Source organism: Anopheles cruzii, chromosome 3, assembly GCF_943734635.1.
Source record: "Anopheles cruzii chromosome 3, idAnoCruzAS_RS32_06, whole genome shotgun sequence".
NCBI lineage: Eukaryota > Metazoa > Arthropoda > Insecta > Diptera > Culicidae > Anopheles > Anopheles cruzii.
Window position 1 is genome coordinate 40,551,873 of NC_069145.1, and position 11,798 is coordinate 40,563,670.

Below are 11,798 nucleotides of genomic sequence, written 5' to 3' on the forward strand. Positions count from 1 at the left end.
CTGAAAGTAACGTCCATTTGTGAGCAATGCCAATACACCCAACACCTACGTAACCCAATACATATTGTGTGATGCGATAAATAATCGTGCGAATGGCTTTTGTGGTTAATAACTCTTTTATTAGTGTCCTTAAATAGGGTGTAAATCTCTTACAAATAACATATAAGTTCCGTACAGCATAATCTCCACTAGAAAAAAAAGCCGCTCGGGGGAAAATATAACATTTTGCCCTTTGTAATGTTAGGCTCGCCAGAGTAGATGTAAAAAAATCTGTGGTTCGGTCCAGTAGTGCTTTAAAATGGAGCTCCTTTTAGGAGTTACTAGCTCGTTAGGATACTAGATACACGTGGCTTTGTAGTCACTGGTATAAAACAAACACATCGCCAGTTATCTTCGTCTGGTTGGGACTGTACGAATTGACAGACCCCGTGCGAACAGGAATGGATTGCGTAACGCAGAAATCTGTCTTACAGGCATCCAAATTCTACTCGACGGAACAACTGGCTGTGGTTGCTCGAGCTGCTTGCCGAACGCCTGGGAACAGTTCTGCGAAGCGAAAGCGTACCCGAAATTGCCTGACTTGTAAGGTGATTTAGGTTGCACATTTGGTTTCGATTCGAAGGTTGCGCGGCATAAGACATGGAATACTGCAGTGTACGCCCGCAACTAATCTTAAACATTTAATATCACTTTCAATCATCATCCTGCTAGAGCCTTCCCGGGAAGAACGAGGGACACATTGACAGGGCGAAGACCGTTTACGCGGTCACGCTAAACCCGGCGTCGTCCATCACAATGTTCATGGTGGTGTCGGAACCGTAGCTCAGATGGGACGGACTGTCCGACACCATGCGCCGATTGATCAGTACGTCGGCAACGTAGATCGGGGCGGGCCCATCCGTTTCAACGATGCGCAGCGGCTTGGTAGTGCACCGTTTAATCGGTGACATGCAGGCAAATATGACGAGCGTGAGACAGAGTGCCAGAATCAGTACGACACCGCGCAGCTCAACCCTTCCGGTGCGCACCGTCGCTAGGGCCGCCATAATGAGCAGCAGCAGCACGACCGCAAATTTGGTCATGGTCACGGCGGTGCTGTGGATCTTGCCCCCGCTCCCCTGGCTGATCATGTTGGACGGGGCGAACGCGAAGAACAGATTATGCTTATCGACAAAGTGCTTCAGCGTGATGTAAACCATGGCGAACGGCATGATCAGCGGACAAGCGAGACTGTAGACGGTGCTGGTGGTAAACACCATCACCATCCACGCGTAGTGTATGCCGAACGGGAACGTAATCAGGATCGACTTGCGAATGAATGGTGTTTCGGCGCGGGACTTTGCTGTAGCCAGCTTCCACAGGTAGCAGATGAGATCGGGAAAGCGAATCAGCTCAAGTGCCGTGCCGATGAAGGCGGCGGTGATGATGTAATTGACGAAAAAGGCCCCCTTGTCCGGGAGAAAGATACACTCCCAACGGTACGTTTCGTTCGATTCGATCGTCCACTGCAGCAGCGCCTGGGCACTCGTAAGCCCCAGCGACGGCAGTATCAATATCATGAACAGCAGGTAACCGAACGTTTTGGTCATGATGAGATAGTTCTGCCGCGAGCGTGTCCAGTGTGACAGCCACGTGTCCGAGTACGCCACAATGACGGGCATTAAGGCCGACAGCGACCAGAGCAGCAGCGTCGGCAGGAATTCCGACACCAGTGGACTGATTTTGCTGATCTGCGTCGTGGTGTTCTTCGTCAGCGAAAACGTATCGAGCTGATTGACGATGATGACGGGCGTAGTGAGGAAAAAGAGGAACAGAAAGAGGGCAAAGTTCACTGTCGCCCACTTGCAGTACCACTGAGCGGTGTCGATGTTGAGGTTCTCCCAGAAAATGTCCGACGGTGCCGGGGCAAACGAGAGGTTCCACTCGCGATACGTGCCCGGCTTAAAGTGTAGCATCACGTGCTGCGCTTCGTGGGCCGAGTTGAGCGTCACGAACGCAATACCGAGCGGTTCATTGAGGGCTGACGCCCGCAGTCGCGCAACCTCTCCCGCTAGGCGCGCTTCCACGTCTTTGTAGTACTCGAGCGCGTCCACCTTCTCACAGCTGAAGCAGGACGGTTTCGCTTCGATCGCGTCGCGAGTGCGGTGCGCCTCGCAGTAGATCCTCGCTTCAACAGTGCGCTCGTACTCTTCGGCCGCCTTGATCAAACTCGATATGTTGTACGCCAGCTGAATGTCCTCGATCGTAACGTCCGGGAAGAGCTGCGTGAGGTACGTGCGCACCACCGTTTTGCTACAGTCACCTTGCAAAATATTGGTTGCCATGATCGTGCGCGTCGGAGCCGTCTTGAAGGCATTCCGGCCGGAAGCGCGGCGCATGATGAGCATTACCATTGGCACGTAAGCGATCGCGAACAGGACGTGTGCCCATGTTGACGGCGAGTCGGGCTCGAGGTTCGAGATGGTCGTGTGCCCAAAAGAGTTCTTGTCGCCGCTTAACGTACCGGCAAAGTTGATCGGAAGGATGATGGCGATCGAGATGACGGTCATGATGCCCATCACCAGCATCAGGTGCCGCTGGAATGACAGGTAGTGCACCGCGTCCGGGCCGCTGTGCGTAAGGATTTGCTCCTTGGTCAGCCGAAACGTGGCCACAATCCACGAGAAAAAGCCCCGATCAATGCTAAGACTGTTGAGTGTGTCAGACGTTTCGCTCGCCCCGCTTCCCCCTCCGGGCACATTGCCATGAGCGTAGAAAAGCTGCGTCCAGCGCTTGTTTTCGCCGTGACTGTTGACCAACGCCAGGCGCCCATAGTCCCAGGCCTGCTGGCGCAGCAGCGTGAACAGCAGTATCAGAAAGAACCACGCTATCACGTTCAGCAGCAGCGTTTCCGGGATGCCTTCGTACAGGTTGATGAGAATCTTTGTCTTGTTCAGCACCAGGCACGCATCTCGGTTCGGTGATTCAATAAGCGATAGGTTAGGAAAGTTTGTGTAATCCATTTCGTTCGCCGCAGCTGCCATGCAGACACCACCACACCCGTCGCTAAAAGAAGAAACATGTCGTAATTAGTTGAGGCTTCCACGCTACGGGTTGTCACAGAGTTCTTGCGCGACTCGGCGATAACGGAGAGCGTGCGATACTGCAAACTTCAGGAGACCTGCCCTGTGTCACCTAATGTCGATCTATCGATAACCCATGCGTCGCTGGCCTATCGCGGATCGATGTCGTCAGCTGTACGCAACTACGAGTCGAGCGAAAAAACTCAAGAAGAAAAGAAACTCAAATCAGGGAACGACGTAAGGCCGCAAATTTCGGGTTTGATGTGTCTTTTGCTGTTTGTACTTTTTTCCTCTGTCTGTCTCTTTCCTGTTTTCCTTTCTATAATAACGTGGAAACAAGGGTACGGTCAATGGAAAGTTACATTGAAATGTTGCCGAAAAATGACGAAATGGCCTAAGAAACCGGCAACTATACAAACAGGTGCTGGATGTTCTCTTAATTATCACTGGTATGTGATAGTTTGTAGAACCTGTAATTAAAACAAACGGCACATACGAACGAAACCTGCCAGAAATTTATCTGTACGCGTGTTATTGATCAAGCAGGATTCCATGTTTGTAAAGCGATAAGATTGTGCGATAAATCATCGCTTCTAAATAGCGTAGGACCAATTGCGATTTCGTCGTCTCTTCATGATCGTTTTTTGCTGTTACTATTGTCGTTCACTCGAACGGAAAATGAAAGCGCATAGTTGGTGTCCACCCCGAGTACACAATCATAGTCCAACCATAGCAATTGCTGTTCCCGCGAATTGAAGGCATGAGTCATCGTGCAGCGTTCCGTAGCGCAAGTAGACAACATAACACACATGCACACCACTACCTTCTTTGTATCCTTTCACCGCTTCATAGCTACGATGGACGGAAAGATTGAATCAAGTAATTCAACCGTTCAATCAACGCCGCACTTAGAAAGGGTGGGACATGATAAGCTATGGCGATCTCTCTTTTCTTCGTAGCGTCGAGAGTCATCAATCGAAGCGTCCACTGATGCGGGTTGAATTGAACGCACGACCGTACTGAATGCGCACATTAACAAGGAAACTGTAGTTCAATGCAGAAAGGGAAATAGAAACTGCTTTTCTCCCACAAAAATGACAGTTTATCGCTTATCACACTAACTGACGATCGTTATTAGTGGGTTGAAAAGTGGTTTAAGGTTTTGGATGTATACCTGTTTATGATATAATAGGATCGAACACAAGTTTCAGAGGAAGGCAGCAGAATTATGGTATTAAAAATCGATGCTTTGCCAATTTCCATCACATTTCGCGACAATGTAGCCCCCACCAGAATTCCTTTTCCTTCATTTCCGTCGTATGCTTCGAATTTTTGCTGCTCACTTCTCTTAAGTACACCCATATACCATTTGCTGATTTGGCACAGTTTGGCACGATTTTCTAAATTTCTGAGCCCAGAGCTTCAGGTGGAAAGCGCCACTGACACTTACACGTCTTTCTGTTTTCCTTCGGATTTTCACTGCCTCGGCCGGAGATTCGACGGACGGTCTTTAGCGACTTTTCACAACGAGCACACGGGAACGACCAGGCCGGGCCAATAACTATTTTACTGCAGAGTTGTCTTCCGTCTTCAATAAGCGGAAATACAGCAATTGTCGGTGTACAACTCTTCCTTCTTGTGGCTGATGCTGTTGCTGGCCAATAATCGCTAAAGTTGTTTGATCCCCGTATGTTTTGACTTTCTGCTAGCGTATGACACAAATGACGTAAGGAACAGGGCAAATTTAACGTTTTGAAATTCGGCTCTCATTTAGCTCAGTTTTCGTAGACGAATAAAAGCGAACAGGGATAAACCAATTCGATCAAAGAACTATTTAACTATTTTATTTTATTTAACTATTTATTTTGTATGATTCGTGATGGAAGCACATTAAAAATTAACCGTTGAACCCGCGTTACTCAAGTATGCTAGACTAATGATAAATTGTAATAAACAAAGCCTAACTAAAACGGCATAAGGAGAAAAAGTAGAGGTTTCTGACGGTCATAGAATACAATTTCTTATGATTAAACCAATAAGGTGAAATGGTGTTGATTTATAGTTTTCGTGAAGTTGCTCTCGATAACAATACGCATACAACATCCGCTACAATTCCAAAAATGGCCGTGTATATTCTTACAGCTAGATATTTGGATACCTGAAAACACATATGAAACAGGATTTGTGGATTACATCATCAATTGTTTTTATTGTGGAGCCTGGAACCACATAGCAATCAGACGTGACACAAGATCGAAGTAAACCAGGGTTCCGATGGCGAAAAACATAATCAAGTATCTTCTGTTTTCGGAGGGCGCACAATAGAGTTGCGTTTGATGGATTCGACCAACCATTTGATACCCTCATCGACACCTTCCCTGAAAGACAATGGAAACCAAAATACAATAATCAGCTGTCCTAAATTGTTTGAACGCAGCGCCACATACCCCGTGAGGGCGGAAACGGGCATCACGAGACAATCGCGACGACCGATCAGATGGCCCGACTCTTGAAAGACAGGCTTGATTTCACGTACGCCCATACAATCTGGCAAATCCTGCTTGTTCGCAAGCACCAGCAGCGGAATCCCGGACAAATACTCGCTGCTGATCATACGGTTAAACACCTCGTTTGATTCATTCATACGGATGCGATCATTCGAATCGATCACGTAGATCACAGCGTGGGATTCGGAGTAATACTTATCCCACAATGACTGCAGTTCTTGTTGCCCACCCAAATCCCAGAAGCTCAGCCGTATCCCAGCAATGTCGATCTGCCCAATATTCAGTCCCACGGTGGTTGTAATTTTGCTCGGGTTCATCCCCTTGTAGTTTTTAGTGAACTTTGTCTTTGCTGCTTCCAGGTATGTCTGAAACAAAGGAAGACGAGAAATGCACCAGAGGTATTTCGTATTTTTGGAAGTCTCTGCAGCACCACAGAATCATACAAACCGTTTTGCCAGCATTGTCCAGCCCTAGTATCAGTATGCAATATTCGTCTTTTTGTGTGAGATATTTGTAGAATCCGCTCAAGAGGGTGTACATTTCCGTATGCGTTTGCTGATATCCAAATAGTTTTTTTTAAACGAATAGCTGTCGATCTGCGGAAAACGACAATTTCTTGGATTTATTGTAAAACTTCTCGCGAGCTCTTCCCTGTTGCTGCTGTCGTGTTTTATTTACATATACTTTGTTTTGCTCGATTGTTTTGACAGCTTCAACTGCCACATCTTTGACTGAGTGAAAAAATGAGCTCCTTTAGCTCATTCAAAGGGAATATTTGCAAACCAATGTTATTTGTAATTTTTAGTTTAAAAATTATGAGTGTACCGTCAATGTACAGCATTTATAGACTCACTGTTACCCTTTTCAAAAACTGGCAAACTGTAATAATACTGAAGGATGCGTAAAAACATGTTTAAATACTTAAATTTGTTCTCCACGCGTAGAAATCTTTCTGCGCAAGTTTGGTTTGTATCGTTACTTGGAACACGGTATTGAAGAATGTATTCAAGGGTATTTTTTCTATTCTTTGATAAAAGGGACGCAAACATTACATAACGTGGATACACCGGGAGTTCTTGAAGTAATTTTGGATGTCAAAGGCTTGATGTTGTACATTTCAGCCTTTCGTGAAAGTACAAATGAAAGTACCGATGGCATTAATACTGGAATGAAATTACCGAAATTGTAGGCAAACTGTGCAAAGTTACTTTTAATTAATTGATTTTTAATTTCATCAACTGTACTTATTTCTCAATAACATACGTTCACCATCAGGCATAATTTCAATTTATTTCCTATGGTAAATCCTTCACACCCTCATACTGAAGGTCTTTTCATACTGAAGTGTAAAATTAAGTAAAATTACATGATAAAAAGAAGGAAAGTGTTAAAAATATGCACGATATTAAATGTTCTTCGTACATACCGTAAACCATGCGAATTAAATTATGCTCCAACGCGGTTTTCCTGGCGACTGATGATTCATCAATTTGTCTTTAGTTCAGCTTATGGCGTGATTTTTAAACCACCTTTAACTACTACTTAATCTACATTAATTGGATGCCGGAAATAAAGCATCGAGAAAGCATTAATTTACGAATATGTAGGTGGCGGATAAGGAGCTTAAAATCAGTGATACTGAGTATTGTAAAAGAAATAAAATACGATCCCGTTAGATAAAGGAGCTGCCTAACTTATCAATACAGCATAATAGCGCCTTGCATCTTATCGTCGGTGGCTGGATGTGAGAATTTTTTACGCTCCCAATGCTCTAGACGAGTTGCCAGTATTAGCAATATGAGATTAACGATCACCAAAGCAATGCCGGCGGAAACGAAGTAGAAGCTGGATCCTAGCATCGTCAACCCCGTGCTGTACCAATTGTTGTTGCGATCCTCCAGCAACAGTACGTTATGGGTAAGATAGTTGTAAAACTGCACCAACCAGCAAACGAAAGCGATCGTTTGCGAAATGCCCGCAAGCAAATTACTGACAAACAGTACTACCATCGTTCCGGTTTTCTTTGACGCCGAGGCTGACTTCAGCACAGCACCGATAGCACCGACCACGCCGCCGAGTACGCCTAAACCGGTGCCGACCGCCGCGCCAAGCCAAAGCCAATAGCTCATCACTTCGGGCTCGTTGCGAATCATGGACGGAACTGGAAGTGGTTGGATGATATTATAAAGTTATGAACTAAACGTTGGTACGCTATTCCCCATCCTTCAACAACCTACCATCTATTTTATAGTTGCGCCATCCTAGGCCGACGTTCAAATTTCGGTGGCCGGCAAACAGTCCGAAATTGATCTGACCGATCGACTCTGTGAAATTGTGGCGCTTCGCGGATCCTTGTACCCAATTGTTGGTCGTGAGGCTGGCCACCAGCAATCCAACGATCAAACAGCTTGTGAAAAAAGTCACAAACACGATGCTTCTCGTTTTCAAACTCATCGCTGTTCCTTTTGATCTGCGACAGTTTCTTCAAGGTTATGGCAGCTTTTTTGTAAGTTCAACGTTTTCGATTAACGTTTGTGTAACTCCCATGGATTCAGTTACCACTGGCGTAAGTCTTCCTGGATTGCGTTCTTGACCGTTTCATTTGGTTCCTGTGGGGCACAAAAGGTAGGCAAGAATGTCATTGTAAAAAATCATTCAAAAACATAACCATCGCAACAATAAAACACGTCCCAAAATGTACGAACAAGTAAGTAACATGTTCTGGATTATTTTCCACTGTGGGCACGTCTGGTGAAGCGCTTGTCTTGCCAATGACAAAACAGTGAAAAAACTAAAACAACGCCACACACCTTGAACACGGTTTCACAAATTCTGCAGCACAAGAAGCTCTCGCAAACCAGGACAAACGGCTCGACTGTCTGCTTTTTTTTCTTGTTTCCAAGAGAAATCCTAACGATCTTCGATCTTCACGCGTAGAAAGTGAGATAAAAAAGCATACAGCCACGCATAATCTACACACAAAGCTTATGCATCTGATCAACACTCATTGACACATTTACGATCAACAACAGAAGGTTCGTCTATTGGTCATCAAAATAAACCAAAATCGTATTTTAGCTTCGCAGTACGACATGGCAATGTTCCAGAGAGTGAATAGGTAAATTTTGTTGATGATGCTCACTCTTTGTCACTGATTAAATGTTATTTTGGGCTTCTATCGAACATCGATTGGCCCTAGCGTATTTTGCAATGGCACGATGAGCAGTTTGTTTGGCAGCTTCACAAAACAGCCATCAATGTTCAACCAGTACGGTTTGTTTGGTTTCGGTGTTTTTCCCGTGCTACTTGGAATCTCGATATTGACCGCATCCACTTTTCTAAACGAGTAAGAATTTCTAAAACAACTTGTTGAAAGTTTCACTTTTTCCCATACCTTCTGCAGCATTCAGCGTTTGTCTGCAAGTCTGCACAGCGCAGGACTATGGGAAATTTGTATATAACAGGCGGACATATTTTACTTTAGAAAGAAACTACGGACTTCAACGTTTTTCTTTTCTTTCCGATCTTTTTCAATAAATTCAACATTTTATGTGTAATACACGCGTTCAAGTATAATAAAGAACCTATTGTATTATCATTATTGATCCTCGAAATCATTATTTAAAATCATACAAACTTTTGATAGATACTGTAACTGAACGTCACCATTCGAGCAGTGATCGAGTTTGACTGTTCGAGCAGTGGTCGAGTTTCGTTCGATGTGTCAAAGTTGAATTTAACTGTCAGCAAGCTGCGCTTTGTTTTGCTGCGCTCGTTGCGTCTAATATTTTAATACATTTTCACCGCTGCAGCTGAAAATGAGTGAAAAAGCGGAATTTAAAGTGCCCAAAGCGGATCCGAAGTTATTGGCTAAAAGTAGAAAGCCAGAGCCGGTTCCCACCGTGCCGAAGGCCGGCGACGGGACGTTCGAAGAAAACGCCGCAGAGATTCCTCCCATACCGTATAAGGAACCGAAATGGTCTGGAAAATGTGACTTGGATCGGGATTACAGCTTCGAGGTGGAGAAAAATGGGGTTATTATTGAAAGGGTGCGGCAACTGCAGAACAAAACGTACTGGCTGTTTGGCCGGCTACCAAACTGTGATGTGAACATGGCGCATCCGACGATCTCACGGTATCATGCTGTGCTGCAGTATCGGCCTCCACCGTCGGAAGACGCCGACTCGGAAGGGAACGACGAGCAGGACAGCAAACGACCTATTCATACTACGGTCGAGCCCGGATGGTACTTGTACGACCTGAATAGCACCCATGGCACGTTCCTTAACAAACAGCAAATAAAACCGCGAACATATGTGCGAGTGCGCCCCGGTTACATGATCAGGCTTGGATCGAGCTCACGAACCTACATCCTCGACGGTCCATCGGATGAGGAGGACGAACCGTCTGCCTTGACGATCACGGAGCTGAAGGAGCATACCGCAAAGGTACGAGCATTGCAAGCCGAGATGGCCGAAATTGAGCGCAAGGAGAAGGAACGTTTGGAACGGTTGAAGGAAGAGGAAGGTATCAGCTGGGGGATGGCGGAGGACGCAGACGAGGAAACGGATCTAAATGAAAATCCTTACGCTGCTTCGAACAACGAGGAGCTGTTTTTGGACGATCCGAAGAAAACGCTGCGCGGATACTTCGAACGCGAAGGTTACGAGCTGGAGTACAAACTAGAGGAGGTTTCTTCCGGAACATATAGCTGCAGGGTGGAGCTACCGGTCGACGATGCTGGCGGGCTACCGATTGTTGCCACGGTAACGCACAAAGGCAAGAAGAAGGAGGCTGTTGTGCAGTGTGCCCTTGAGGCGTGTCGCATACTCGACCGCCATGGGTTGCTGCGGCAGGCGAATCATGGTAGGTTTAGCTTCAAACAAAGCTCGGAGAGTAAATAATATTACAAAATTTGCACTGTTCAAGCAACACCTTAAAGTAGGAGGGCTCTTGAGTTGCTTAATCTATACGCCTCGTCAATCGGATTTTGCATTTTATATTATTATTTTTAAGAACCGCGGCGTAGATTCCAAAAGCAGTCGGATTCGGACGATGATGACGACTTTCTCGATCGGACGGGAGCCGTTGAGAAGCGACGCTCACGGAAACAAGCCAAGGATACCCAAATCCGCACGTATGAGGACCTGGTGAGTAAAGCAGGAATTCAGCAGTTCGTACAGAGTCGATGGCATATTTATGTTTGTCCTCTCGTTTGATTAGATACACGAAGAGGCGCAAATTCTGGAACAGCTGGAGAAAATCGAACTACAGATAAACAAGGCGCAGCTAATAACGAAGAAAACGCGGTTGCCCAAAAACGACGATGATGTGGACGATTTTCTGAACAATCTCGTTCAACCGAATGATAAATTCGCAATTCGTCGGCTACGCGTTGAGCAGAAGAATTTACACGAGAACCACGAAAGGGTGAAGAAACTGATCGCTATGGTGAAGCCGATTGATCTGGCCAGTATTGTGAATTCCAAGCAGCCGAGTAGCACCGAGCAGGCAAAGCACAGTGTGTTGCCACTTTTCGGCAAGCGCAACAAGTTGAGCAAAACATTCGGTATTCGCGAATCAAGTATAAAGGCCCAAAAAGATGGCGATGTGGATGGTGGCGAAAGTTCGGGGCGGGAAGCTACTCGGGTCCCCGATGACGATGGTGCATATGGCAGCAGAAAGTCGACAAAATGCACTCCCGCAGCTTCTGCATCCGACGATGCGAAGCAGTCGAAAGCTGATTCGAAACACAGTGCCAAGAAGCGATCTTTAAGTGGCGCCGGTTCCGACGGCGACTCGGATCGTGCACGACAAATGCTTGCAGATGAGATCGATCCCGAAAAAGGCGCCAGCAGTAACAGTAAAAAGAGGCGTTCACGTAATCGGATGCGGGAGAGGGTCAGAGAAAACGTTGACTTTGACGATATGGCAGAGATGGAGAGTGAAGACAAAAACGTCGAATGGGTACCACCATCGGGTCAATCGGGAGATGGCAGAACGTCATTGAACGAAAAATACGGATACTAGTTATCTGGAACATGCTGTAAAAGTAAAATAAAAGTCGCTTTTAACAAACACGCAGTGACCGGCCTCCGAATGTAGCAACATAGAGTGCACCACGTGTGTTGCTCATAAAATGTTGAATTTAATCAAACCACATGCAAAGAAAATCGAAACGTTGAAAAAAGTTCGTAGTTTCTTCCTAAAGTAAAATATGTCTGCCTGT

General features: G+C 45.9%; 4 protein-coding genes across 4 annotated transcripts; 1 reads left to right on the forward strand and 3 right to left on the reverse strand.

Annotated features, from left to right (window-relative positions):
• Positions 1 to 126: 126 nt before the first annotated feature.
• LOC128272837 (CSC1-like protein 1) lies at positions 127 to 4,581 on the reverse strand. Its single transcript, XM_053010720.1, has 2 exons — positions 4,513 to 4,581; positions 127 to 3,045 (listed from the first exon to the last, which is right to left on the reverse strand). Exon 2 carries the CDS (start codon positions 3,021 to 3,023, stop codon positions 759 to 761), a length of 2,265 nt encoding a protein of 754 aa, XP_052866680.1. The 5' UTR covers positions 3,024 to 3,045; positions 4,513 to 4,581; the 3' UTR covers positions 127 to 758.
• A 707-nt stretch (positions 4,582 to 5,288) lies between these two features.
• On the reverse strand, positions 5,289 to 7,673 carry LOC128272317 (ADP-ribosylation factor-related protein 1). The gene is made up of 4 exons (XM_053010103.1): positions 7,576 to 7,673; positions 6,017 to 6,165; positions 5,510 to 5,934; positions 5,289 to 5,440 (listed from the first exon to the last, which is right to left on the reverse strand). Exons 2-4 carry the CDS (start codon positions 6,107 to 6,109, stop codon positions 5,353 to 5,355), a joined length of 606 nt encoding a protein of 201 aa, XP_052866063.1. The 5' UTR covers positions 6,110 to 6,165; positions 7,576 to 7,673; the 3' UTR covers positions 5,289 to 5,352.
• On the reverse strand, positions 6,836 to 8,167 carry LOC128272316 (uncharacterized). The gene is made up of 2 exons (XM_053010101.1): positions 7,807 to 8,167; positions 6,836 to 7,730 (listed from the first exon to the last, which is right to left on the reverse strand). The coding sequence occupies exons 1-2, from the start codon at positions 8,021 to 8,023 to the stop codon at positions 7,267 to 7,269; spliced, it is 681 nt and encodes a 226-aa protein (XP_052866061.1). The 5' UTR covers positions 8,024 to 8,167; the 3' UTR covers positions 6,836 to 7,266.
• Positions 8,168 to 9,387: 1,220 nt separating this feature from the next.
• LOC128273407 (kanadaptin) lies at positions 9,388 to 11,668 on the forward strand. The gene is made up of 3 exons (XM_053011361.1): positions 9,388 to 10,435; positions 10,586 to 10,719; positions 10,793 to 11,668. Exons 1-3 carry the CDS (start codon positions 9,388 to 9,390, stop codon positions 11,597 to 11,599), a joined length of 1,989 nt encoding a protein of 662 aa, XP_052867321.1. The 3' UTR covers positions 11,600 to 11,668.
• The last annotated feature ends 130 nt before the right edge of the window (positions 11,669 to 11,798 follow it).